Here is a 26,972-nt window from a genome sequence, read left to right as displayed (position 1 = left end):
TCAGAAACCTGGACCTCTTCCTTGGAATGCAAGAGAGTTTGGCCGTTAGACGGCGCACAAGTGTACCTTACCTTACTGGCTGGTAGACTTCAAACCTTCAGTCTACATGTATGGCTTCATCCTGACCGGGAGTTTTAACTGGAGAACAATCGGATGGGTATGGATTCAAGGGTAGCTCCGATAGGATTGAACAGACTCAAAACACATTTCAGTGATGCACCTATCTCCTATAGTTTCTCGGTTTCCTAGACACACAGGCGACTTTTGGGCGATAATAGGCGGAGCACTGAGAGCGGTTGGAGGGATCGGATCCATCGTCTCACTACTTACTTGCCACAGTAATAAATTGAAGTGTGCTACATTGTGTCTGAAGAAGGTAAGTAGAAATAAATACCGATAGACATTCGAGCATATGCTGCTTGCTTTCTCCCCCGGATTATCAAACCACCCGGCACAGTCTTCCATTCTCGTGGGGGAGCTTATTTTCGGTGACAACTTCCCAGAACTCACTACCGACAGCAGTCGCAGCATAGAAAACATCCTCAGGGTCCCATCTACGTTTCAGCTCCAGCAACCGAGGGTATTTGCTGTCGCCATAGAACGACTGTTGGAAATTCGGCTCCATCCTGTCCGACTCAGCAAGGTATGAGCCAGCACCTGGAGAGACATCTCTCCACCGCTGCATATCTCCGAAAGTGAAACCTTTGCGGGCTTCTAAAATTTCCTCCGCGGTGGCATTTATGGACCACCTGACGGACTGGAGAGCGAACAAGATATTCTCGCGCCAGGCTGGGTTGACAGCGTTGTCTGGGTCATCGGGACTGATGGCCTTGATGTTGAATCCAACAAAGACGTGATTAGTCTCGAGGGATGTGCGGATAGCTTCAAAAGTGGCCTGCTTCAGCTCTTCGCTTTCGAAATTCTTGCGGGGAAAGAGACGCGAACCGCTTTGAACGTTTACCTTCTCGACTACCTCGAGCGGGAAGAAGTCTTTCCAGGCAGGATAGAAGCTTTGGTATTCTGTGATATTAGGGTCGAACCTAATCCCGAGATCGTGGAGCTTGGTGAACCATGGGTCTAGCAAACTGGTCACTTCCTTTGCTGTCTTGTTGGGTGCGAAGAAGGGCGTCATCTGGAAGAGAAAATTCCCAGGGCTTGGGTTGTTGTGCAACAAGAGGAAGTACGAGTACGTGCCATTGTCGGCGTTGTGAATAAAAGAGTCGAAGTAGCTGCGTACACCACTCCAAAAAGTCTCGTTGGACAGACCGTCCGCCGTAGAGAATTTGAACGCCGAGGCAGTTGTGGGAACGTCTGGAAAGGCCTTGACTGTGACCGAGATTGCTACAGCAAAGGTCGAGCCACCACCACCTCGAAGCGCCCAAAATAGATCAGCATTTTGGCTGTGGTCTGCAGTCACAAGGTCTCCGTCCGCTGTCACGACCTCGAAGGCCAGGGCTTGGTCTGCCCCAGTACCATATATCGAACTCAGAGGAGAATGGCCTCCACCCTGTATGTACCCTCCCATCACCCCAACAGTCTAGGAAAAGTTAGTTCCAATATCGTTCAGTACTATCTTGGTCAACGCACCTGTCCTTCGCCACCAACAACAACTCTACCGTATTCAGACGCCACCTTGTATATCTCGAAAGCTTGAACACCGGTGCCACATTTGAAAGCAGGACCAGAGTATCCCTCGGTATCGTCGGTAATATTCTCGATGAATTCAATGCTTTTCAGGTGATGTGTCCATATACTCAATGACTCTCCACCACCCGATTTGCCTGAGAAGTCATGTCCTGTATTCTTGACTACCAGTCTCACACCCGTCTCTTTGGCAAACTTAACGCCTTCTTGTACGTGCTTGGCAGAAGTGGCATTAATTACGTACCACGGGAATCCACCCATGGTACAGTTGCCAGAGTCGTAAATGTTGGGTGGCAAACACGTGAGACCCTGATAGACGGGCGAGAACATTTCGATAGGGTCATCAAGGTGGGTGTAAGAGTTCGTCCAAGTGGCCGTCATGCTGGCACAGGCGGCCTCATCGTACTCGGCGCCACTGTAGCATGCTGCTGCCTGCGGTCGTGGCTTAAGGAGGCGGTTTTCTACCCGTTCATTGAGAGCCGCCCAGGCTTCGTCAGAGGGCCAGGAGATGTCACCTGGATATACTTTGCAACGAGCCGGTGCGATGTCTGCTGAAGCCACCAGAGCGTACAAAAGTATCGCTGACAGTCGAGAAGCCATGGCTTAATTGCGCTGACAGAGCTGTCATGCATAAAAGTGTAGCAGATGCCGGCCCCAAATCTTGGATGAAGATTCAGACACTATGCCGCGTTTTAAGATGAAAACTTCGTAATCAACCTTCTTTATAGATTTTGGGAATGAAAAGTGCGGGGAGGATTTCTTTTTTAGCGTTGCAGTGAGAATGGCGAGCCCTCATCATCGTTCCCCTGTCATGTTAAGCCAAGATGACGATCTTCACTAGAAACAGAGGAGATTTCCGTAGCATGTCAGCGTCGTACCGAATTTCCACGCTATTGACCAGCGCCAACTTGAATTCGTATCTGAGTCTTGACTCGTCCATGCTGAAACCTCCAGGAGACTCCACGTCGGCAATTGATACAACGGTTTACATGGAGACTTCGCAAGTCGCGGGCATCCAGGCTAACTCACATCATGTTGCCTAAGTAAGAATCATTACACGGTTCAGTTCTCTTGTGCTTGAGATACCTAGAAATAGAGGGGGAATCACACGAATTGCGAAAGACTTCATTTCATATCAATTTTTTGAATCTACCCTGACACCGATAGACTGTCCAAACTCGAAGAAAGAATTACTGCATTTGCTGCGTGGTGGTCGTCTGATCTGAATCTTCTTGCTTCGCAGTCATTAAAAGCTGGAAATCCATTGCGAAAGTTGGTACTAAGCCCCCTTTCCTCTTGTGAAACTGATAACTCAAAAGCTATGGCGTACATTCGTCATATGTTGTGGTTTTCGTAGGTATGTCCGACTTGGAGTGTATTGACAACTCCGTGTGTTTTCGTGTATGATCGCGTTTGTTCGCTCGGCTCTTATTCTAGCTGAGATCATTTTGAACCATGAAGTTGACGCTGCACTCGTGAGATGCGGGGAAATCAAGCAGCCCGTGCAGCGCCGTTGAGATCTTGGCTCAGGTTTTGGCTGTTGTTTCCAACGGTACTATTTGGAACGTTGCCGAAGGATGATGAGGATCCATTCCCGTTGTCGATCTGGTTTTGGAATCCATCCCAGGGTTGAGCTGCTTGGTTCGCTATGTTGCTGGAATTTCCGGCCCTAGGTCCACTTCCGTGACCAGCAAATTGTTGATTCTGAATATCGTTCGAGGTTTGTGTCACTTGATTCCTCGGGATCCCTAACCAAAGAGTAACCTCCCTCATACAGACCGTTCCGTGGTTGCACATGAGTGACACCTTGCCTTGCATTTTCATGCATGTCGACATGACTACATTCCGTGTAAAGTCGTCTAGTTTTTGGACCTCTGGGTCCGTCAAGCCTGAGACATAGAGACCAATCTGTCCATGCATGGGGTTCAAACTCGGATCGAGATCGGTCGTGAATCCGCTAAAAGAGGCCTGTTTGAAGATGAATCGTTTTCGGATCAGGTTGGGTGGTTGCGAATTGCTGCCGGGCGAGACTACTTCGAAGAAGTGATCAGGGCGTGAAAGGTATCCCTGCAGAAAGACGGAGAATGTCTCCGTTTGAGGCGAGGCGACGGCCATGGTGTTTTTTCTCTTTTTTTGGTAGCAAATGAGCAATAAAATCGGTCTTATTGGAGTGTTCAGATAGTATTTTCGGGGGTGCAAATGGTGAAAGAGATTAGATTGCGTCCGGCTAACGATTACAATTTATAGCACCCTAGCCGGAGGCTTTTGTGCATGAGGGACGCGTTACATACCAAATAGCCTCGTCGCCTTATGTAGCAGCTTGAAGTAGTGGCGGAGACAGAATCAGCGAATCGAATTCCTTACCAAGGCACTCTGTAACCTAGATCAAGACGATGGAAGCCAAAGCTGGCCACTCAGCGTCATGATATGTGACACGTTCAACGCATGCTTTAAGGTAGATAAGGTGGCTGAACTCGAAAAGTTAGACTGAGCCGCGAAGGTACCCTCAATTATGGTCAGACCACGGGTGTAGCAATTCTTAATAGTACATAGACGTGTGAGTGATCAATAGGGGGCTTGCTTCAGCAGCAGTTCAACACTGGAATGAAGAATCGTAAGACGTGCTGAAAGTCTGTGATATTTGGTGATGAAGCACGATCACGAATTCATGGCAGGAATCTGAGCCAATGTTGCTGAAGCTTGCCCTATATTACTCTCCCGTATGCGCGTAGCCACACCCGAGAGACGGATGCATCATGTAGCCGGTTCTGGTAAATAGAAACTTCCGTGAAATTATTTCTGGAAGCCACTTTCATGTCCTCAGCATGTAAACTTTCCATCTGAGAAGTAGTAACTGTGACTGTGTGTGCCGACATTGAGCGATCTTTGCTACTCATGACCTATCACTGCAGCATTCCGCCAGCAGGAATACTCCCGGATCATCCTGATCTGTGATCACATAGGCGACCCGGCGGAATTTGGCATTATGTAGCAAGTCTAGGGACTTGCTTTTTTGAAGTACCTTGAGCGTTTCTTTCCTCTCGTTGGTGTGCCGAGTCCGCCGGTTTTCTTCCCAGAGGGCATTCATTCTTACTTCCAGTTGCATCTGTGCGTTTCAGGTTGGAGTATAGCGATACCCTGAGGAATTTCTGCATTTCACCTGTGGTAGGGAGACTGAGTCTCATTGTTTTGCCCCTGCTAGCTTCAAACACCGCTTCCGTAGTCTCAAGGTCTCATTAAGTTATCTCTGCCCCTTCCTTAAGCGGCACCAGCCGAGTAATATAGCCACGACGGTGATGATTCCAAGAAATGCATTGTAACTTGAGTCGGGTTACAAAATTTCATCTCTTGAGGTAAGCGTGAGATTATGCCTTCACCATTTCCTCGAGCCTTCACACCGCATGAGCTTCCTGACTCAGGTCCTCATGAATCTGCGCCTGGGCTACGGTAACATGCTAGGCGTCTTAAAGCCTATTTGTCTGAGTTTTGAACTGTACGGTATTCTTAGCAGTACTGTTTCGGAAAAAAGGACACTAACCAGAATAAAGCAGAAGTATCGTTGTTTGGCATGTCTGGATATCACATAGAGTGAGCTCAAGCTCATACTATTTGGCACTATTCAGGTAAGTCAACGGTGTGCAGCCTTTCCATCGAAAGATGCATTCTAGGTAAGTTGCATGGGCGTTGCTTTAGATGATTTTCAGAAGGTCTCTGTTTCTGTAAAGTCTGACGGTGTGGTTGCTGGGACGATGAAGTATTGTTGAGCACATAGTAATTGTATTATTTAGTCGTAAAGTCACCCAACAGTCAAGGCTACGTGGGAGGTTAGATGAGATGATGCGAGGCCCTGTAGATGCTAGCGCCGGATACTAAAGATGCACCCTGAAGAATTAGATCGCGTCGACCCAGCGCGCTTTGAGCCGAATCGAAGTGGGACTGAGGAACAAGGACCTCGACATGGATAGCTCTGGAATCTTGTTGTGCCAGAACCCCACGGGAGCAATCTCCCTTAGCAATCGTGGTGACTGTTGACGGAAACGGAACCCCGAACATGAAATCAAACATTAGACAAACCGTTGAGGGTGCCACTGATTCGACGTTGATATCGAGCCTTTGACGCAATTGACTTTTGATCCAGAATCAAACGCTCAGTGGACCAATATGACCTCGCTCGCCGCCACCTTTGTTTCGGCGAGGCAGGCTCTTAGTTCCGGTGCCCGTACCGTCTCCGGGTCGGGATTATGAAGCAGGAAACCTAGTGGGATTACCATCGAGAATTCTCCCAAAGAACGCGTATGGACCCTCCTACAAGTATTGGCAATAGGAGAAAGTAGAACGTCTGCCTGCCGCTCTTGTCTAAGTGCAGGATTGACAGCAGCGCCCTTGGCGTCGCGATGCCAGATTGCTGGGCCGCAGCAGGACGAATAATGCCCTGATCCATCCCCGATGCGGTTCTTATGTGAATAAGCCAGCGGTCATGGTAATCAGGCCGCGAACCACAATCCTCGGATGCGATTTCCGCCGACCAAGGAGCCTTAGTACCCTGGAACTTATTCTTTTGAAGGTCTTTCGGCCGGAAGAGTCTCTAGCTCACGTGGGTCCGAACCGACACAGCCGCCGGACTCTCAGCCCCGGCGCCACGAACATGAGCCAGACCTCATTCTGGCCGGAAGGTCGATAACGCTTTGGCCAATATCGGCCGATGCCCCACTCCATCGGATTCACAAATCGGGCAAAGGAGAGTAGGCTATAATGCCATAGTCTCTGGTGAGGCTGGCTTGTGGTGCTGTCAGGATAGCCTGATGACCTGAACGTCGCGTGGCAGTCGGAGTCCGTGAGGCAAAGACATCTGGGTGGTGGCTTGCTGTTGACATGTGTATTCGTTGTTGTGAGAGACATCATGAAACGAGACAATATGCTGGCAACAGCCGGATGCGGCTTTGATTCTGAGCCCAAGGACTCGATGAATAGTGAAGACAGTAATTATCGTTATTAAATAGGCTATTACTGGCTTCAATGTTCATCAGTTGTGTTGAAGGCATCCCGTCGGCATGGCTTTATGCACCATTCCATCCACACAAACGTGATCTTCTGTGCTTGAAACATTTGAGATGTTTCGACTCCATTAACGAGAATCTGAAGGTTATGAGGCGCTTCTTAGGGATGATTTCGGTGGCTTTTGCCTGTCATATGGAGTGCCGGCGCCAGGACATCACGCTCGCAGAGGCAGGAAGAGGCACCGGCCAAGGCTGAGCTACGCCAACATGATCGATCATCGAAGTCTAACCATAAACTCATTCGATGTATTGGTGAACCCAGTTCGACTCATGCGTCTTCTTGTAAACAATTCACGGGGCGCTTCCCGATGCCAGACCGTTCTCAGAGGAGGTCTATGCTGCCTCCCGACGCGAGATAATCTCGATTTCTCAAAGAAGATGTGGCTGAATCCCTGCCCAAAATGGACTCACTGTCAGACGAGTTAAACTGCATCTGACTCGGAGGAATTCCAGATTCTTGGAATCGAACCAGCTCTCTAGGTATATCGCTAAAGTTATCGCTGGACCCAAGTCAACGGTGCCGGAGGACTACGGTGGCTTGCGCAGAGGCCATGCGGAAGCGAGCTGGCTGAATTGAAGCGGCATGCTTAGCTAGAATTGGCATCTTCTCCGTGGCAGAGGTCAGAATTAGTAGATGTAGATTGAGTTGCCATGAGTTTTCTTTGCTATGAGCAGCCGGTGATTGTTTCATGCAATAGTAGTTGACCAAGTGAGAGCCGACTTACCATGAGTGGGAAATCAATCGTGACAACGCCCAAACTTTTGATACGACGCTTAATTATCGATAATCCCCAGGCCAAGTTCGCCAGCTCAGTGCCAGCGTTGCACAGCTTGCTTATTCCGGTGGCCAAAGCTCTCTGGTCTGGCTAGATCTACCAATGGGTGTCGATCATCCCGCGGCCCCTCAGCATGTCTCACCAAAGGAGTCTTGTCCATCGACGTAGCAAAAGCCTTCTAGGACCATTTGGGCCGGCAGTAAAAGAAAAAGGCAAGTCCGGGAAGCCGGTAGGTAGGTAATAAAGAAACATGGTCCGGATGCGATTGAAGAGTAAGCACAGAGACAATCGTCACTGATCCAGCGATCTCCACTCAAGCTAGCCGTAGATCCTGAACGGAGGGCTCTTAGAAAGACCCCGGACTGCCTTGGCCCCAGACGGTCCGACGCCGCGGCTGTCCGAGCGAACCCTCCAGGCTCGACTTGCCCGATGCTGATACGCCAATTCCCCTCGTTTGGACGTGGTGGTCCTGCAGGGGAGCGGATGCAACGAACAAGACTGGTGTCTTGTGTGTGTTGTTCGTCCCTTCATCTGTTTCCCACCCCTCAAAAAATGGCAGAAATCCAAGAAAGGAAGGCCAGTCGGTAGGCGAAGTCCCCGACAAGTTGCGCCTCTGCGATGAAAGACGGGACGATGGCTGTTCATGTTGCATTTGCCTTCCAGGAAGGGCCAAGGAGTCCGTCCGCACAACCCCTTTGTGATTTATGATGATGTGATGAGTGTTTGCTTGTCACTTTATCGTCTAAGCGAAGAAATACGACTGTGAAAGGAGATGTGGAAGAAATGGGAATGGGGCAAAAACGCACGACATTTCAAACATGTCCAAGTCTATCTGCATGCTGCACGCTCGGGGCCACTCCAATAAAAACGTCTAACGCTGCAGAAGGAATAGAGAAGCAACGGTGAGCGGCATGGAAGAAAAAAGAAGAGAGGGCGCAGAAGCAAACACCAAGACATTTCCACTGTGAGCAGCAATTTTGGGTTGGCCGAAAATTACGTATGTTTGCCATTTATTTTTAATTATCCAGGGCGTTTCTTATTGACCTGTTCGCACTTTGATCGGCTGATCGGCTTGTGGAGTCTCTCTCATCTGGGTGGGAAAGTTGGGGAACTGAATCGAGTCTCCATTCCAAGGGTGAGATTTGCGAGGAGCAAGAACTAGAGAGGAAGAGAGAGGGATTCGACGGGGACGAGACCACCTCAGCTCGTACCATGTAAACCTGCATGTACTTACGCAGTCCACTGAACAAAACTTAACATAGAGTGAGTGGCAAGGAAGCCTCGAACCTTGAGGCCTTCGTCCCAATGCCAGCCATGAGCGATCTTGACCGTCTTTGTCCACGCAAAACGCCAGTGCTATCTGCATCAGGTGAAACAAGTTCGCCAGCAACAAAAAGGCACTTGGTTAGCCGTGTCCCCGAATCCGTTTCCGGAATGCACATACCACGTGTGCAGGGGCCCTGGAGCTGACGGCTTTCTCGAGGTACCGCACTGCAGGGTGTTGCGCGCACCACTTTCTGGAGCTACTCAAACACCCCCAGTCAGGTTCATCTCGAGAACGGCTCGACGGAGGGCTTGACTTCGGGAACCATTTATCATTGCTGCCCCTCCCCCCTTCGCTCTTGTCCAACCTTTCCAACCCCTCTAGGTTGTCTCCATTTAATCCCGAATGAGTTGTCTTATTTGACCATCCGCCGACTCTTGCTGGCCAACGGCTGAGAACTCCGATTCGAAATCTACCCGCGAGCTGGACTTCGACCTACGGAATTCGAAGTCTCCCCCCCGAGTATGCAAACGGCAACGGCCCCGATCTCGAGAACCCTTGTAGAAAATGGGCGGCTCCATACTTGAATTACTCGGCAAAGCCGACAACCTCAAAGACCCTGTGCCGGTTCTCAACCAACGACCTGCGGTCCTGGCTATGGTCGTTTCCTTTCTGGTACTTGATGCCCATGAACCACATCCAGACAATTCTAGCTTCTGACCATTTACCGTAGCTTGTCGCCTGGATATGCGGTGCCTTTCGACTCTATGTCCGGTTATTTATTGCTCGGTGTCCGGGATGGGATGACTTCTTCGTTGTGTTATCTTTGGTATGTAGCTATCAGGCAACCGTTTCGCATTATTTTCAATGTCTAACATTTTGCCCGCAGCTCACAAGCCTGCTTTTATCTATAGCAACGTGTGTGGGTAAGTGTCTTCATTCTATGGCGCCTACCTACGAAAGAAAGGTCCTCTAACTCTTCAATGCAGCCACGGATTATGGGCTGGGCAAGCACTTTCTATTACTTGGAGTTAACGGCATGCAAAATTTCATCAAAGCCTTTTATGTCTGCAACGGCGCATACCCAATGGCAACAGCCCTCATCAAATTGGCCTTACTGTTTCAATATCTACGAATGTTTGAACGCAACACGAAGTCTCGAATCGTTACCATTATCGTCATTTACATCACCGCACTATGGGGTGTAGCTTACTCCTTCATTGCCTGGATCCCCTGCCTTCCCGTGTCGGCCTTTTGGGACCTTTCATCGACTACGGATACTCGATGGGCATTTGGCTCCCGCGACCCCATTATCTTTGCGAAAAGCTTTGAAAGCCACGTCGGAATGAATGTTGCACTGGACCTGATTGTATTTGCGATACCTATTCCCTTGTTCCTGGAGGCTGGAACTCGGACGAAGTCGCGCTTGGGCCTGCTTGGTCTGTTCACCATGGGTGTTCTGTAAGTTCCATGTCTTAAACTTCCTTTCCATCTCAAAGCGAACACTTCCCGTCTGACTCGATTTCGCTAGCGTGAACGTTCTTGGAATCTTCCGTCTCATCGGCATTTCACACTCGAGAGCGGGCACTTATCCGACCCTCGATCCCAGCTGGTACGGCTGCGTGCCCATCGTTCTCGCTGCGGTTGAGATCAACTTGGCGACGATTTGCGCCTCGTTACCCGTCTTCTGGCCCACCCTACAGAGTAGCATCGGCCACATCTTTATCACAAAAGAGATCGAGATTACATCGGAGATACGCCGTCTCAGCAGTCTCCGTGACGAGGAGGCCACCGCTGAGCTATGCGACTTTCCATCACCACAAAAACCGAGCAAGACGTATGGAGGAGTTGAGGTAAATGAGAGATGGTGTATCAATGAGTCCCCGTTGAGCTCAACAAAAGTTGAGGTCGAATCAAGGGGACTTCACACAAAGCCGAGCGAAATGTCGCTATTTTCCGAAGGGTTCAAGAGGATAGCGGACGACCAGGAGTCACATGATCGTCTCGTCCCGTCCCCATCACGCAGTCGATTGAGACCATGATTAATAAAAGTTTCATTTCACCTTCATGAATTACTTGGCGATGTATCTACATCGGATTGAGCATTCTCTAAGCACATGTTATCTATGAAGTGCGTAATGCAACTTAAGCTTACATTGGAGTGTGATACTGAGTGCCCCATCCCCTCACCCACCCATAATCTAGCAGTGGTATGGGATTCAATTGACTCTCGGGAACTCTCCAGACAACATCGCCGCAATATTGCCGTCTTAAGCGACTTGCAATCGCAAGCTAGGACAAATGGGGATGCCTCCGATGTTGATTCAGTAGTGGAACTTTATCCGAGCACATCGACCACCGTGGCTGTCTTTGTCTTTTGTCTGCCAGACCCTAAACCGCAATAGCCCGCGCCTCAACTTGTGCACGGATTCTCCTCCCCGACTAGCGGCGGCTCAACCAAGACTCGATACACTAGGACAGCGGCCGATGTAGCTCATCAGTCTTGGGCGGCTATTGGTCGCTGTACGACGGATTCGTATAATCGGATGCTGCGACTAGAGTGCAGAAGCCGCTGTAACACACTAGACTGAGATGGTATAGTTGATAGCTCAAACAAGTTATACTCGTAGCAAAACGGACAACCGTGGATATCCATCACGTCGCTAATGGGGATACCTGTCCAAAATTAGGGTACTTGAGAAGGTACTGCAACGTGTTGTTCTCGTACGGCACGTCACCGAAGAAGTTGAATGGGTACGCGAACATGGTGTCCGGGCCACCGATAGCGGTTTTGCGCGCGGGCCAGTCTATGACCATCGTTAGCAAGATCGAGCCTACGACTCCTTTTAACGTTTTCTTATGCTGGGGAAAACGGGGCGCCTAGCCGCTTGTCCAAGTGCCTTGGTCTGTTCACAAGTGGCACTGAAACGAAAGTCAAGTTCGTGAGCAGAAAAGGATGCTTACCTCGTCGCTGCCAGTCGTTCCAGATCTTGTCCAGTGCACCGTGGACGAAGTAGAAGAGTGGATCGCCGGGGGAGGAGTACATGTCCGCATTCTGGTCCTGGCCATTAGCTTCCTCAGACCACACAACTTCACAACTAACAAAGTAAAGAACCAAAAAGGGCCGTAAAATGGGAAAGGATCATCGTCTGATCAGACGTACCTTGCAAACAGCACCGCCGATGCCAAGATGCATGCCCGCGTGGAGAGTCAGGCCGTCAAACTCGAAACTGTAGCCCTGAATATGAGAGTTGAATTCGCCATAGGTCGGCGCAGAGAGCGCACGGTCAATCATTTCGTCTCTCAGGGCACTGGCAACGAGGGTGGGACTGAAATCTTGACGCAGGCAATGGGGGTGCGATTCAACGGAGGACCCTATTGCCAGGATGTGAAGTCAGCAGATGCCGGGCAGGGGCAGAAGCCTTGTGGTTTGCGGAAATTCACAACGCACCAAGACCTATGGGAACCGTGAGATTTGCAAATGGACCCTCCCGGACGCATCCTCCTCCGCTCCTTCCCGGAATTTCCGCGGGGTTCTTGACTGGGAACTCCTCGTCATCACTGATATCCTCGATATACGGCCCGTTACCCCCGAAACCGTATATGTTGTCGAAGATTGGCGACTTGACGAAGCTTTCCGCAGTATTGTCAAGACTCAAGTCCCAGTAGGGTAGTGTTCCTTGGTAAGAGCATTTGTTCCTCAGCCCAGATTCGAAGAGAAACATCATCCACCGATGCCAGCTGCGATTGACATATTTAGAAAATGATCGAAGTAAGTTTGGAGTTGTCTCTTACGGGAGGAAAGAACCCTGTACCAACATCAGTATACTGAAACTACCTGTTGATTTGCCACGCGGATTGGGCTGACTCACATTGAAGTGCAACTGCTCTGGGGCATAGATGTGCATTCTCTGGAAGTGATCCCACCGGGTCTTGGCACCATGCTACAGATAATCGCCCTCTGACGGCAGGGACGTCAAGCATTTGATAGCATCAATGCAGCTGGATCTCTATTCCAGTGATAGTTATCGGACCAGAGGGCTCCGATAGCACCCAGGGCTAATCTGATTCGATGGGGCACCAGCGATGATATGATCGCCCGCCAGATCAAGAATGGCTGGAACGACGGTCGCGAAGAGACGCATGATAATCTAGTAGAGAAGTTCCGGAGCTAAGAGTACTGGCATAGTCCCAGGAAAGAAAAGATTGAACTGGATCTAGGTCTCTACTTTGGGCAGGCGCTGGAGGCAGATCGGTCCACCTTTGAGGGAAACCAACGTATTTCCAAGGTCGGTACGCGCTTGCGGACAAAGTCCCTTTTCAGTCTACACGGAGGACAAGAGATGAACAGACTGCATTCCGCGTGCCACGATACATTCTCGCGGCACAATCAGGCCCTTCTGAACGTGAGACTTTCTACTGGCATCAAGATGCAAGTTGGTTGCGATGCGTCTTCGAATTCAAGAAGCCCTGACTCCGGACGTATGCATCATAGGGGACCGCGTATTCTCCGGCTAGGGCTCTGCTAGTTAGTGACGGTCAATGGTCCGATCGGACGATGTTGTGGAGGTTACCTCGAGACCCGCTCGTAATGCCTGTTTCCCAACGCTTCCGACCCTTGCGTTTGAGATTATTCTAGGGGCCCTGCTCACCGATCACACTAGTTTTACGCTACCATCGACTGCCCCTTTCAAGGGTAGAGAGATGAGTTGCGGAAGTTTGAAGAAGATTGGAGAAATGAAGTTCAACTCAAGTAAAGGATGGTGGGGAGGTCAAGACTCCTGATCGTGATTTAGACTTTGATGAATGCTCGACTTAAGTTTGGCACAATTAAGGTACCCAGCAGGCCAGCCCTAGCTCATTCACTGTTACCTCAGGATCAGGCCAACGTAGCTTCTTAGCAAGGGTCTGAACATAATGGAAGAGGAGCTTTAGATCCTTTGAGGCTTATCTTGTCTGGTTGTGTGGCGGTGAGAAGTCAGTGATGATACAGATTGCCCAGCTCCAAGTGTCGCTGGCTGACTCATCCGCCCGGGCAACGTCGTGCCCTCTTTGGCTGAAACCGAGTAGACTTTAATATGTTTCAGATCAGATAAAATGAAATCGAATGAAATGATATCAGATCAATCATCAAGATCATATAGACTAATGGTCTTTTCTCGTCAGCCGACAAGAACTACTTTCCACAGAATCGTGAGTCACATAACCGTAATGAATCCGCCAAGACTGCAATGCCGAACAAGATTGTTAGGATCAGTGAGTGCGATGAGGTAACCAGGGAAAGCTGTAGAACGAGGGCTATCAATAAAATCGACGATGTGACGCGCTACCTCACAAAATTAGCGGCCTCTAAATTTCCGGCATTTGATATTGCTCTTGCGTGACCTGGACTATCAGATCTGCCATCATCAGTTCAATGGCAAGTTTGACACTATAGACTATCGGGTGGATACAAGTGTAAATAAAGGAATTCGGTAGAACAAGCACAACGACAAGCAGGGCGATCTTTGTACGACGAATCAGCGATGCTCTTAAGGCAGTTCTCGGAAACGACTTGAATGAAGGAAATACGCTGCGACCTACATCCATAGACAGCGAAAGTATTATAGCAGCGATGTTGAGATTGAACAACAATCGATATTTTGTCAGACCGTTGGCGATCAGTTCATGATGGACCTTCCATATGAACGCCAAGTTGAGTAAGAGATCAGTTAGCAGACCAAAGGCCTTGTCGATAGGGGCGTAGAATTTTTGGATATGTGGACCCAGCGTAGGGTAGGTCGCTTGTATCAGAAATATCATGCAGATGACAGTAGCGTTCATTATGCCAATAATCACAAGCAATACGCATTTCATGATCCTAACTTTCTTCTTATCTGTCATGATAAGTCCTAGTCGGTTCGCAATGATTTGAGGTGTAAGCTGCGTTTGAAACACCCAGAGCAAGATATCCGCAGCGCTAAACCCGGGGCTGTTTTCGTTAACAAACGATTAAAAAGTAGGTTACAGGAGTTTAGGCGTACATTACCGACCTTTTTAGAATGTGTCCAACAATGAAGAGCCAGTCGATAATCGCTTGAGTGGGGCTAGCAAGAAGTAAAATCCAGATCCTATTGAGTGTTATTTTCTGGAGATTTAGTGATGCTGCTCATACGCAGGAAGGCTTGACTGACATCCAGCTGTAAAGATTGGTAAACGACTTGGTTTTTGAGTAAATGTGCGAAGTCTGTTTCAACACCTTTCCAAAATTGAGCATCGTCAAGCCTATGACGATACCGAGTAAGATGCTGGTGGTGGTCTCGAGGTAGCAGTCCCCCGTTGGGGAGACTTGTGCAGCCATGGAGGGTGGGAAAAGATGGGCGTTTGTTTTCCCGAGCTCCTGGGGAATCAGCGGATCAGTGGTTCAATCTCACGGCTTGGACATCAAAACGTGAGCGACGTAGCCTCGTGTGCACGACGTCTCCGTCTTTATCTATCTCACGGCAGAGCATCACGCAATCAAATCTTTGTACGATTTACCAGCCGTGGAATAGCTCAGGCCAGATGCCAAGCCCCTTGACTGCTGCCCCATGGTTGGCAGTCGATATGGGCTAGGCCAAGCCCCCAGTACATGCTTCACAGTTCGCCGTGGTTGCAGGCACAAAAGTAGACCGCCAATAAACGCTTGGCAGGAGGGTGTTGTGAAGGGCGGTAAAGAAGGGCGGTATGAAGGGGTGGTTAAGGAATCCAAAGGTGCGACGCCCAGGTGCATTGCTCATCAAGGGATAACATGCCTTGCCAGATGGCATTGCCGAGTGGCCCGAATGCCGGGTAGCGGCAGCCCTGCGAGCCCAGACATGGTTCCATCCCTCAGAACTAGGTAGGGCAGACACCAGTTGGATGTCAGATGCACTCCTGCTTTTAAGAAGTAGCGGGCGCGCCTCGATTGATTTGACTTCGACTCGGCATGAACAGTGTTGAGTATACCTAAGGTACTTATGAGAGACTAAGGGTGCAGCATCGAGGTTATTGTGATGAAATTATTCTCGCGGACTGTCAACATATTTGCTTCTTTCTTCCTAGGTTTTCTTTTCGGACACAACTAGCGTCATAGCATAGCTGAACGAAGGGCCGCTTAAGGTGGTTGATTGGAAAGGAAGATTTCGTGGCTGCATGGCAGCATTTCGTTCCGTCCGTATATGTGTCATGATTCTAGCCCCCTTGATACTGATCATTCTGGCACTTTGTCTCAGTGCGTCGAATAGTCGTGTAGTATTAGATTGCGCGGACGGCAAGTGTCCAATCCTCAGCTTGCGGAACCTTCCGAGCATTTCCATTAGTGACTACCGTATCACTAGGTGCGATCTTAGTTCGTTAGTGCAGAGTCCGACGTGAGATATGCATTGTCGTTTCGGTCCGTAGATCTTGATGCTGCGACGATGTGTCGGGTAATACTCGCCGAAACTGGATGGTCCGTAAGTCAGCTAGCGTCGTTCGCAGATGGAAAGAGGGGCGAAGGGGACGAAGGCAAGAGACCTGGTGTCTTTAGTTTTAGCCTGGAGGGAGGTGGTCACAAACAGGGCGCAACGAATCTCACACGGCCTTTTGAAGGCTCTCTTACCTGTCAATAATGGGTTGGAATTGTAGCATAATGTCGGATCTAACGAATGAATGAATATCAAAGTAGGCCTAAGAGAACGGAGTAAACCCGAGGGCAAATTTTCCGCCAGGAATGGCTTTTTCTTATCTCCATGATCCTTCAAACCCTCGCCAAATCCATTCGATTGAAGCGCTGAAGGACCAAGTATCTGCACTGGCCATGAACCTCACTCGTGCTTCACGCCAATCCCCAGTCACCGGTATTCTTCAGATCCTCATTGAAAATACCAGACTTCTCCTTTTCTTCCTCTTCTTCGATACTCCAAGGTTGGATCTCATGGCCCACAGGCAAATTGGTGTTCTTGAATGTTTTATCAAGTCTGATTGCCGTACACGCCTCTACAAAATTCTCTGTGGCATACTTTTCGGCATGGTGAGTCCAGACCCATTTTCCGAGGAGCATGGGCTGCCTTTCATCCTTTAGGATCTCGTTCATGTCGCGGTGGACCTGACGCCTGTTGACGAAACCATTGTGTTGCAGAAGCGAAGTACGCTCATATCTAGGACAAAGTGATTAAAAAGGAGGCCGTGCATGATGTAAACACCTGCCAACATACCTGAGAAGCTGGTGAGCTCGAACGGCAAGAGGTATGTGATCTTTGCCTCCCAGTCTTAGGCACTCGGGAAGCGACATGGCGTCCTCAAGAGCCATAGATGCCCCGTTTCCAGATGATGGGATGAAGCTATGGGCTGCATCACCGAGCTGAATGATGTGGCCACCCTCGGAGTGCCATTTTGGTTGGGTGTTACGGCAACATAGCTTCCACCGCACAACAGTATTGGGTGGGGTGCTGTGAATCGCCTCCATGAGAACCGGATCCCAGCCCTCCTTGTCGGGCATCACATCTGCCGTCTGTGCAGGGGTTACGGTCGATGACCAGGATTCCACAGCCGTGCCATCGTCCTGTGTCTCTCGTGTTAGATTAGAATGAAAGGTGTGCAACAACACCTACCTTGTGCGTGATGCCGAGAAAAATGTGAGTCTTTGACAAGAGAAAGACAATATACATATCAGGGCTGGTGTTCTGTCAGCCAAGCCCTTGATTTAAGTAGTGACTTGAGACAAGACTCACGCTGTATACATGCGCATCTGAGGTCGTTGGAGTTCAGCAATCGCTTTTTGCAGAGCAGGAGCATCTTTGATGTGGTCGGTCGAGTACATGACACGATCAGCACAGTAACCTGTACTCACTGCGCGAACCGGCTTGCCCAAGGTCACACTGCAGCTCTTGGAGCCGATGCCGTCTGCCGCTATCACAACATCCCCGGTGAAGCTGCGGCCATCTTCGGCGTGGGCGGTGGCACTACCCTCTCCATCTTCCGAGTAACGGGTGATGTCTACACCATATGTCACAGGAATCTCCAATCGCTTGCATTGACTAAGAAGCATCATAGCAAGATCTCGTCGGCTGACAATCGGCTTTGCTCGGATGGGCCATATCACATGTGTGGCAACTCCCGGAAGGTGATGCTCGACTTCAGCCTTCGGCACAGCGAATCGTCCGTCACGGTGACAGAAGCATGCCTCGGGGTCAAAGGCGAACTGATCCCATTCCTGGAGCATCTTAGGATACTCCTTCAAGGTGGCATAGCTGTTAGGCCCGAGTCTGATAACATCACCTGGGCGGCATATTATTAGTTCAATTCCAGCGGAAAGGAAGCCTCAAGGTAATCACGTACCGGCCTCGGAAATCGCCTCCCCCTTCTCAAGAATTCGAACCTCATGACCCTTCCTCCAACACTCAACGGCTGCCTGCAAGCCTCCCAGGCCTGCGCCAACAATGATAACATTGATCCCAGAAGGAGGGTATCGCACGACCCCGTCCACAATTGAACCACACTCAGGCATTTTGTCGATGGATACTTATTTCAAGATGGGGGTAGAATGACACGGAGATATTTGATTAGGGCAAGGTCTCAAACCTTGAGCTTTATACCTCACAAATGATCAAGTCTATGCCGTGACAATACAGTTGCATGGTCTCGACGGACTTGCGTTACATCCCGACCCCGCGGACGACCCATGCATATACCGACCACTATGAACGGCATTTCTATGGGCTCTTTTGAGACGCAAGAGTGTTTGTAGGTTGGCATTACGAGTCGTAGCGGAGCTCCATCGCAGTCACCTCCCGGTGGGATACGCTGTTGTCGCAGGCTTCTTCGCAGTTTTACAAAAGCCCGGGACTAGCTCCACTAGCCAGAATTATTTTTCCCAGACCTCTTATGCCCCAGAATTATTTGCGGTGTTTCCATTTCTCCAATTCTTCTGTCTCCAGATATCTGCCTACAACAGCTTGGTGACACCTTTCAATCTCTCTGTATACTATACAAACGTAAAGCTCAATTCATGCTATTCATTCATTCTAACCACCTCGAAACTAGCAATTTGCACGTAGATGGTAGGGTTTCGAAAGTTTCAGCATCGAAGATAGATGTAAGTAAGGTAGCCGGGGTTAGGCCTGCCGATGTCCTTCAGCATTTTGTCGGCGACCTCACACAGATCCCAAGCTCCTTGGAGAAGGGATGCATGGTTTTTTCACCCGGCTTCGCCGATATTTGGTGGTCAAGTCAGCATAGCAGCTATGAGTAGGGAAAAATTCTGGCCTCAGCTGGGACTATGAAAGAACTCAGTACGAACTACCTTAATTGCCTAAGTACTCATACTAAATACCGAAGGGGACTAAACCTATGACGTTCAGGTTTGTTACTTCTTAGAATGATTGTGCAAGACACAGAGTAGTAACAGATCCTTTAACTTTACTTCCAAGACCTAAGTATACCCACAGCACAGTCTCAATGAGCGGCAAACGAAGCAAGCTAATAAGCAGATATCTTTCGTCTCTAAAGGCAGAATCCAATATCCCTTGAATAACAAACACGCTCAATGACTACTGGTCCCTTTAATACAGGGGTCGCTTGTAGCGTTGATAGAATATCCGTCGTAGATGATAAGACTGCCACCCTGCGGAGTGAGATTTGCCTTCCCGGTGTCCGGGTTCTTCGCAACGGTGAAGTGTGTTTGGAAGCTACACATATGTAGAGTTTGTCAGTAGTCTGTATAAATAATTGAATGCGACCGGAGAGAGTACTAAGGACTTACTAAGTAGTTGCGCAGCTTGAGTCGATCGGGCGGCTTATCTCCAGAACCCCGGCAACCTCAAATGTCTTATCCGCTGGCGTTTCCGAAGATACGAAGGTTCGATTTGGGAAGTGCTATGTGTAGAATATCAGCCGACTTTCCATTCCACTGTCTGTAAGATGAAAATCCCGAGCAACCTACGTTCCATTGCACTGAGCCATCCGTGGGCAACATCGCTCCTCTGGCCCCCAGAATCTCTCGGTTGCCAATGTTCCTTGTTCCGAGGATGATCAAAGCACCGCCGGGCGCGAAGAAGTCGGTGGCGCGATCAGTTGCGAAAGGGTCCTCAAAAGCGCCGAGAAGTCTAAAGTGGAATCAACGACTCATCAGCACGTATGGATCGAAGAAGCACTTGGTCTGGCTTACTCTTTGTACCAAAGCTGGAATTCTGGCTCTACGCCACATGACGGCGCGTAGTCTCTCATGTCAATTGCGTGGGCCGCCTGCAGCACAATGCCAATGCTGTAAATGGTGTGAAACCGCATCCTGATAGAATATTTGTTATCAATTTGATTCGGCAGAGAAGTAAAATCTACAATGGAAATAATTATGTTCTTATACTCACTCCAGCGGCATCAATCGTGATATTGATGGAATGAAGTCTCATCGTTTCCTTGCAAAGCCAAGTAGATTGACTGCCTTGGCTCAATCTCCGGATTTGCGTTTCGCTTTTCCACGGACAGCCTGGATGACGAGATTACCTAAACCCTCCCTCTTTTTCTTTGTCATCGTTTACTTTGCTCGGGTTGCTCAAAGGAGATTTGTGTCAGACCGAAACCGACTACGTGCTCGGTGAGGCGTGGTGAGGACGCCGGGTAAGTGGATGGAACTGAGACTAAGTTCAAACCATGAGACAGATCGCGCTAAATCGAATTAGGGAAACAATCAAGTCTTGGCAAGCGGGTCAGTGCTTCGAGCGGAAGCTCTTAATGTCCGCATAGTTCTGACGGATTTAGGTTGGACTTCCCGTCGACACCTTCTGATTTCCAATTGTTTTCCCAATGAAGACATCGACCAAAAGTCCGTGCCGTCCCTATACTCAGAGAGTCATGGCTAGTACGGGAAAAACTACACAAACCGGTAAATTCTTGCACGCGAGCATTGAATGATTACATGCGTCATGAACATGCGAGTTGGGTGGCTGATATGGGAACAAGTAGCAAAGGGAATCGCTTTTGTCGTCACCACGGCAAGCGATTTGCCGACAGACAGAGACCGAAAGCTCATAAGAAGCCATGTCATGAGGGGCAAGAATACTCGGAAGCGGACGGAACCAAGATTGCAAATGCGGCAGATATCCCCAGTCATCATGGGGCTTCCATCCACAACGAATGGCCGTGATGGCGGCCTCCAGGAAGATGAAGCCGGATACGAGCTGCACAACGATGGCGACGTTACCGGCATACGACGACCTCTCCCATCTCCTCCCCCAGCTAGCATCTTTGCTTTCGTTAGTTTCCCCGAAGAAATCGACGTTAGTGCTCGTAACCTCCTTTGTACTTGTGAGTCTGATGCAACTCTTCTCGGCGCTATGTGCACTAACGGAATCCTCAGATTTCACCTATTTGAAGACCAACATGTACCCAATCGCCAAGTACTCTGCTTCCGATCCCACCGACATTTATTGGTTCCATTGGACCCAGCTCGATCTAGCCTATCTCCACGCCATCCTGTACACCACCTCGTTCTTCTTCGATGATCTGGCAGGGCGGAAGAGCGAAAGAACAAAATATCACTCATATCGAACTGTCAGCGAACTCAATAAACAGCTCAGCGATCCACAGACTGCCTTGACTGACTCCACAACGACGGTGGTCATGTTCATGCTCTTTATCACGGAGTGCTTTGGAGATATGGAGAGCGCCCACATGCATATGATGGGGCTGAAAAAAATCATCGATCTTCGTGGGGGCCTGAAGTCGTACGAAGGAAAGCCTCTTCTCCAGGAAAAGATCCGCCGGTAAGCATCCAGCGCTCCATCTTGCCTTCCTTCTCCTTGACACGGCAGCGAAGTATAGGTACTAACAATCCCGAATGAAGAGCGGATTTGATTTACAGCATGTGTACCGGCTGTAAGCCAGTATACTGCCAAGGCATTTCGTCTTCTGCTTGTGATTTATCCAGTCAGGTCCGTCATTTCGAGCACTGGTCAATCGATCAGAGTTGCTTTTCCCGCTCGCGCGACCTGATTTATGGCCTTGACCGACAGCTATACATCTGCGTGAAGAATGTCCAGATTCTTACACAGATGATCAACACAAGTCACAAGACAGGGGAAAAACTGGCGGACATGACTTTGGAGAAGTTCTTAACATCTATTCAGTCACATCTTCTCGTCCTTGACTTTTATGACGATGCTAGAGATTCTTTGGTGGAAGTTCTCAGACTTTCACTTCATGCCTACTTGACTACTGTTTTCTGGAGCTTTCCCGGCCTGAAAACTGAATATCCTCTTCTGGCCGTTCAGTTCCAAGAGGCTTGTCTGGCCTTTTCACCCACCACAGCCGAAGAAACCTTCTTGTTCGCCTGGGCCTTGATGGTAGGCGCCATCTCATTATTCCAAAATCGAGATCAAGAGTGGTTGTCAGAAATTCTCTACCCTCTAATACGGACCAGTCTTGGTACCTTGTGGCTTGAGGCGAAAGCCAGTCTGCGTCAAGTAATGTGGATAGAAAGTCTTCATGATAGCGGGGGAACGGAAGTTTTCAGGCGATATATTACCAGGAAGAATAGTGAGACAGCCATCTCACTAAGACGGGTTTGATTGTGGTCTAGGCTATTAGTGCGCTACAATCGTTGTGGAAATTCATCATATGCCCCATAAGATGGGAGTCCTTCCCGTTTCTGATCATTGGTGCGTCTAAAAGGGTCACGTGCGGTCTGGTTTACTTTTACGATTCAGTTCGAAAATTGGATTGAAGAGCCTTTGTGATTCAGAAGTCTCCAGGCTGAAGCCTGAAGGTCGAGGAGATACGACTATTGAAGTAAATGTACCCCTAGCTTGCCACATTGTGAAACTTCTCGATTGGTCAAATCTTGCCGTGTCTCTTGAGCCATGTTTGCCCCTTCCTCAAAGATTGAGGTGTGTTTTGAAAAAGTCCGTCACATTAGCTACCGAGGGCGCAACGTACAGCTCCTGGTCATAGAAATCCATGTGGCGTCCACCAGGTACCAAAATCTTCACTGCGTTCGGATTGGAATCCTTGATCTTCTCGTAGATGTCATCAGTGCCCCAACGGCTATCGGCGTCCTCCCCGGCAATCAAGATCGTTGGTTGAGAAAGAAACTGGTCTGCGAGGTGCCAAGAGTCGAAACGATAAATAAGAGGGACAGAAGCGGGGTGCATACGGTTCTCGGACGTGTTGTAAAAGCCGCGAGGTGTGCGGTAATAGTCCCATGCGTCGACCAGGTCAGGGGGTGTGTCGGCTTGGGGAGGGTCGGGAACGTATTGGAGGTAGGTGATGTTGCCACCCCCGGCGATGTCTTGAATGACTTCCGCCGCGGACTCGACTGTAGCGTAAGCATCCGAAGTGTTCATGGTGTTCAGCCAGCCCTGGCGATTCGTGTCGCCAATGTTGACCAGGCTGATTGCGGCTACCGCCTTGATTCGGTGGTCAGTGGCTGCCGCGGCGATTCCGTACCCGCCGCCAGCGCAGATCCCGAGAACCGTGATCGCGTCAGGATCAACGTAGTCTAAGGTCTGTAGGTAGTCCACAACAGAGGATACATCCGAGACCCTAGAGCCTGGGTCTTCTAGGTAGTGCGGGCTTCCCTCGGATTGTCCTTGGTAGAGTGCGTCAAAGGCAACGGAGACGAATCCCTGTTGAGACATGCGCTGAGCATAAAGGTTGGCAGTCTGCTCTTTGACTCCGCCGCCAGGGTGAACAACGACGAGGCCTGGAGCCAAAGATGAAGCGTTTTCCGGGCGGTGGAGCAGGCCAGCTAAGTGGAGGCTGCCTTTGGCGATGCTGATCAGAGACATGATTGAGGTTGCGTACGTGCAGTAGATGATTTGAGTAATGAATAGGATCTGTGAGAACTGTTATTTCTTGAGTGTTCAAAAGTAACATTGAGGGTCAGCTGGTTGTCAGTCTTAAGTACTTTTTCTCACAGATTGGCCAAGCCCGATACCCACGCAGTCCAGGTGGCTCAGATATTACTCTGTTGCCGCCAAAATGACAACATCCGTCGCCTGTCTTATCGTCACCCTGGATGAGTTTGTTGCCAAGCATCCAGTCCACCTCTTGGCTTTGACCATGGATTAGACAATTGACTTTCGCCAGGCCTATAACTTTAGAAAGGGGGCATGGCGTCCGGTCGAGAGATTTGTCAGGACTTCGGACTCCACATGACATGACGACATAAGGCCTTACATCGGCATTTTACTGGAATCATGTCGCTGTAAGGTTATGCCTTTATATCTATGATTCACCTTACTTCCGATATGTCCGTAAAATCGTCTAAAGTCCACTGACTGAACGAAGTTTGCCTTGCTGGGACAAAAGCCGCACGCCCCTTGATTTCAAATTTCTTGGATTCAGATTATCTTATAATCTTCTGCAACTGCCATTCACTTCGTTGAACTCCGTCTTCAAAATCATACTCAGACCCAAAAGCACAATATTCATTCATAATAACCGATTCATCATGGCTCCTCTTGTTTGGCTCATTACGGGAAGCACCTCAGGCTTTGGCGCCGAGTTTGTCAAGGCACTCCTTGCTAAAGGAGATAAAGTCATTGCTACAGCTCGCGACACCTCGAAGATAGCCCACTTTCGTGAAGCCGGCGCGGCTGTACTGAAATTGGACCTCCTTGCCGACCAGGCCGAGTTCGACAAGGTGGCCCAGGACAGCCTCAGCATCTACGGCAGTGTTGATGTGCTAGTCAACAATGCAGGCTACTCCCACTTTGGAACCATCGAGGACGACAGGTTAGTTGCGCTCACTTGACTCATCGCTTCTTGATCCTTATTGAAGGTACGTGTACCTGATCCATGAAATATTAGCCAGGAAGATTGGAACAAAGTCTTTCAGACGCACCTTTTTGGACCACTTGGTACCACTCGAGCCTTCTTACCTCATTTTCGAGCACGCAAATCTGGGACATTTGTCTTCATAGGATCTACCGCCGCGTGGGGAGGTATTCCTACGCTAGGGGCGTATTGCGCTTCTAAAAGCGCCTTGAGAGGTATTCCCCCCGGCTCTCCAAAGAAAAGTGTGAATGGCGGGATGAGGAACTTTCTTGACTAACGTCCCCTGAAATCAGGTGCTGTTGAGGCCCTTAATCTTGAGGTTGCACCATTGGGGCTCAAGACACTTCTCGTAGAGCCAGGTTTCTTCCGCACCGAACTGCTCAACGCCAACAACACTGTCTATGTTGATACGAAGAACCCGGACTACAAGCCTATTGTTGATCCGCTCTCTGCCCAATTTAAGGGAGCTCATCAACAGCAACCTGGAGATCCCGCCAAGGCAGTTTCTCGCATCATTGACACGGTCGGATCCAGAGGAAGTGCTCAGGGGCGACCCTTACCTGTCAGCCTTGCCCTTGGACCGGACGCAGTTTCTCAGTTGACCAAGAAGTGTGCTGACACAATTAAACTGGTGGATGACTGGAAGGAGGTTTCTTCTGATACTTTGCTGTAGATCTGCCCCTGATTGGAAAGGTCGCACTCGCAAGAGGGGTTCAGAACTCAAGACAGTTTTTGAGATCTGCGATATCAATAAACTCAGTGATCTACCTTGCAAGGGAGTCGAACACGGATCCCGCCCAAGATGTATATTCTTCTTGCGGGGTAAGATCCATGATTGAGATGTATGGGAGGTGCTCTGAAACCTCGGTTGATCAGGATAGCCGGAATCCGTCAAAGCTCATCACGTTTTGGACAGCACTCATTGTTGCTACCCTGACTATCGATATTAGTTTTAGTACAATTGCAAGTTCCTACGCTATTCAGACGTATAATCTTTCCCACTGGAAATACGTGCTGTCACAGAAGCAGAATGCGGTTGATCTAGTTCAGGCTTGCACCAAATCAGAGGGGTCCAGAAGTGGTCGGAGGCTCGAAACTTTTGCAGGAGCTACATGTAGGCAGTACTGGTGTATTGTAAAGGTGAATTGAGTTGAACAGAGCTCTTCAATGAGCAATCTTTAACAGTTGATTTTATTTAGATTTAGTAAATTAACCAATTGGCTAATCATCATCATCGTCATCATCTCCACCCTTTCCACCCCCTTTCTTTTCATCGTCATCTCCACCGTCCCCCTCGCGGAACGCATTGGGGGTCACCGCAACCGCTCGACTTGAGCCAGCAACGGGCTGCCCAGCGGTGGCAGCTACAGCATCAAACTGTGCAGACTTTGCGTTACCTAGCCGCGCAGTAAACGGACCGAATCCTCGCTCGTGGAACCCCAAGGTTGCCCCAGGGTTTCCGGGGTTTCTCACGGCCTTCTCCGACAGAGCCCATCCCATTACGGCGTTGGCACTCGTGGCCTCCGCACCGAGTCCCAACGTCGCATCTAGACAGTTCTCGCAGAGAAAGGTATAAGTCAGAGACGTCGCGTTAACGGAGACGCCCTCTGCAATAGGCCGGACGGCGAAGTTGCCCTTGACTTCGGGTGGGTTGTCCTCGTTGGTTCCTTGGCGGAATGTAGCCATGACACCACCATTGCCATCCGGCCATGCTGCCAGGAAGAAGTTTCCTTCCATGTCGCCGGTCAAGCCCATGGCGCCCCATCCAGCACCGTTGACTAGCGGGAATGACAATTGGCCGATGAAAGATGATGAAGTTGTTTCTGGCAGAGTCATCGCGAAGGCAAACGAGGTACGGGCTCCGAAGAAGCGCTCCATATCCAGGCCTGTGGCCTGGTCTACGAAGGGTGCGCTTTGCTGAGCTGGTGAAGAGGTGGGATCTTCAGCCTTAGTAAGGATGGCGATGGAACAGAAGAGAAGGATCGAGTAGAAGAAGGCAGGGCTAAACAGCCTCAGTGGGAGGAGACATTCGAACGTCATGATGGTATCGTGGAAATAGGCTTTGTCTCGAATTGAATGATTATGAGATGCCGGCGAACCAGCGCACGACCGAATTTGATAGATAAACTCGAAAGGGAAGACGGGTTGGAGGCTGAAGACTTTCTACTCGAAACTGACTTTGAGAGACCTTTCACACTGCTTTATGTATCTAACTTGTCCGTAGTCCACCATCTAAACCTCAGCCAAGACGCCACTGTGTTGTGACAGCTCCGTCTCATTGAGGCATTTGGGAGGAGTCGGTGAGGCCATGTTTGAGCCAAGATTAGCACCTGTCCAAACTTCCATCACATAATGGACAACCATCGGACGCATCGTGGTTGACCTCTCAAGAGGCTGGTTTTAGCAATCAGACCCGGGCTGTTCTATTAATACGACGAAGTTGGTTGGCAGGATTTAGCGACACACTCCAAGTCAAGA

The 26,972-nt window shown here is 49.6% G+C and overlaps 11 protein-coding genes across 11 annotated transcripts; 3 read left to right on the top strand and 8 right to left on the bottom strand.

The window, feature by feature from the left end:
* Positions 1-439: 439 nt before the first annotated feature.
* On the bottom strand, positions 440-2,244 carry CABS01_06627 (FAD binding domain-containing protein; the record flags this gene model as incomplete). The annotated part of the gene is made up of 2 exons (XM_060539992.1): positions 440-1,537; positions 1,588-2,244. The coding sequence occupies 2 exons, from the start codon at positions 2,242-2,244 to the stop codon at positions 440-442; spliced, it is 1,755 nt and encodes a 584-aa protein (XP_060403676.1).
* Positions 2,245-3,135: 891 nt separating this feature from the next.
* On the bottom strand, positions 3,136-3,759 carry CABS01_06626 (uncharacterized protein; the record flags this gene model as incomplete). Its single annotated transcript, XM_060539991.1, has 1 exon — positions 3,136-3,759. The coding sequence occupies one exon, from the start codon at positions 3,757-3,759 to the stop codon at positions 3,136-3,138; it is 624 nt and encodes a 207-aa protein (XP_060403675.1).
* A 5,549-nt stretch (positions 3,760-9,308) lies between these two features.
* CABS01_06625 (uncharacterized protein) lies at positions 9,309-10,783 on the top strand (the record flags this gene model as incomplete). Its single annotated transcript, XM_060539990.1, has 5 exons — positions 9,309-9,416; positions 9,475-9,570; positions 9,631-9,667; positions 9,731-10,202; positions 10,273-10,783. 5 exons carry the CDS (start codon positions 9,309-9,311, stop codon positions 10,781-10,783), a joined length of 1,224 nt encoding a protein of 407 aa, XP_060403674.1.
* Positions 10,784-11,396: 613 nt separating this feature from the next.
* On the bottom strand, positions 11,397-12,649 carry CABS01_06624 (uncharacterized protein; the record flags this gene model as incomplete). The annotated part of the gene is made up of 6 exons (XM_060539989.1): positions 11,397-11,548; positions 11,706-11,796; positions 11,905-12,116; positions 12,193-12,482; positions 12,537-12,550; positions 12,614-12,649. 6 exons carry the CDS (start codon positions 12,647-12,649, stop codon positions 11,397-11,399), a joined length of 795 nt encoding a protein of 264 aa, XP_060403673.1.
* A 1,441-nt stretch (positions 12,650-14,090) lies between these two features.
* CABS01_06623 (uncharacterized protein) lies at positions 14,091-15,081 on the bottom strand (the record flags this gene model as incomplete). The annotated part of the gene is made up of 4 exons (XM_060539988.1): positions 14,091-14,246; positions 14,325-14,712; positions 14,765-14,851; positions 14,915-15,081. The coding sequence occupies 4 exons, from the start codon at positions 15,079-15,081 to the stop codon at positions 14,091-14,093; spliced, it is 798 nt and encodes a 265-aa protein (XP_060403672.1).
* Positions 15,082-16,557: 1,476 nt separating this feature from the next.
* On the bottom strand, positions 16,558-18,228 carry CABS01_06622 (uncharacterized protein; the record flags this gene model as incomplete). The annotated part of the gene is made up of 5 exons (XM_060539987.1): positions 16,558-16,879; positions 16,937-17,283; positions 17,333-17,396; positions 17,453-17,999; positions 18,060-18,228. The coding sequence occupies 5 exons, from the start codon at positions 18,226-18,228 to the stop codon at positions 16,558-16,560; spliced, it is 1,449 nt and encodes a 482-aa protein (XP_060403671.1).
* A 1,035-nt stretch (positions 18,229-19,263) lies between these two features.
* Positions 19,264-20,006, bottom strand: CABS01_06621 (uncharacterized protein; the record flags this gene model as incomplete). Its single annotated transcript, XM_060539986.1, has 4 exons — positions 19,264-19,408; positions 19,483-19,595; positions 19,663-19,825; positions 19,888-20,006. The coding sequence occupies 4 exons, from the start codon at positions 20,004-20,006 to the stop codon at positions 19,264-19,266; spliced, it is 540 nt and encodes a 179-aa protein (XP_060403670.1).
* An 824-nt stretch (positions 20,007-20,830) lies between these two features.
* Positions 20,831-22,158, top strand: CABS01_06620 (uncharacterized protein; the record flags this gene model as incomplete). The annotated part of the gene is made up of 4 exons (XM_060539985.1): positions 20,831-21,023; positions 21,076-21,481; positions 21,562-22,060; positions 22,138-22,158. The coding sequence occupies 4 exons, from the start codon at positions 20,831-20,833 to the stop codon at positions 22,156-22,158; spliced, it is 1,119 nt and encodes a 372-aa protein (XP_060403669.1).
* A 433-nt stretch (positions 22,159-22,591) lies between these two features.
* Positions 22,592-23,503, bottom strand: CABS01_06619 (X-Pro dipeptidyl-peptidase protein; the record flags this gene model as incomplete). Its single annotated transcript, XM_060539984.1, has 1 exon — positions 22,592-23,503. One exon carries the CDS (start codon positions 23,501-23,503, stop codon positions 22,592-22,594), a length of 912 nt encoding a protein of 303 aa, XP_060403668.1.
* A 665-nt stretch (positions 23,504-24,168) lies between these two features.
* On the top strand, positions 24,169-25,167 carry CABS01_06618 (retinol dehydrogenase; the record flags this gene model as incomplete). Its single annotated transcript, XM_060539983.1, has 3 exons — positions 24,169-24,452; positions 24,528-24,709; positions 24,788-25,167. 3 exons carry the CDS (start codon positions 24,169-24,171, stop codon positions 25,165-25,167), a joined length of 846 nt encoding a protein of 281 aa, XP_060403667.1.
* A 548-nt stretch (positions 25,168-25,715) lies between these two features.
* CABS01_06617 (uncharacterized protein) lies at positions 25,716-26,534 on the bottom strand (the record flags this gene model as incomplete). Its single annotated transcript, XM_060539982.1, has 1 exon — positions 25,716-26,534. One exon carries the CDS (start codon positions 26,532-26,534, stop codon positions 25,716-25,718), a length of 819 nt encoding a protein of 272 aa, XP_060403666.1.
* Between the last annotated feature and the right edge of the window lie 438 nt (positions 26,535-26,972).

This window comes from Colletotrichum abscissum (genome assembly GCF_030869225.1).
Source record: "Colletotrichum abscissum strain IMI 504890 chromosome Unknown Scaffold_14.1, whole genome shotgun sequence".
NCBI lineage: Eukaryota > Fungi > Ascomycota > Sordariomycetes > Glomerellales > Glomerellaceae > Colletotrichum > Colletotrichum abscissum.
The sequence above is the reverse complement of the archived record's forward strand: the minus strand, read 5'-3'. Positions and strand labels throughout refer to the sequence as shown.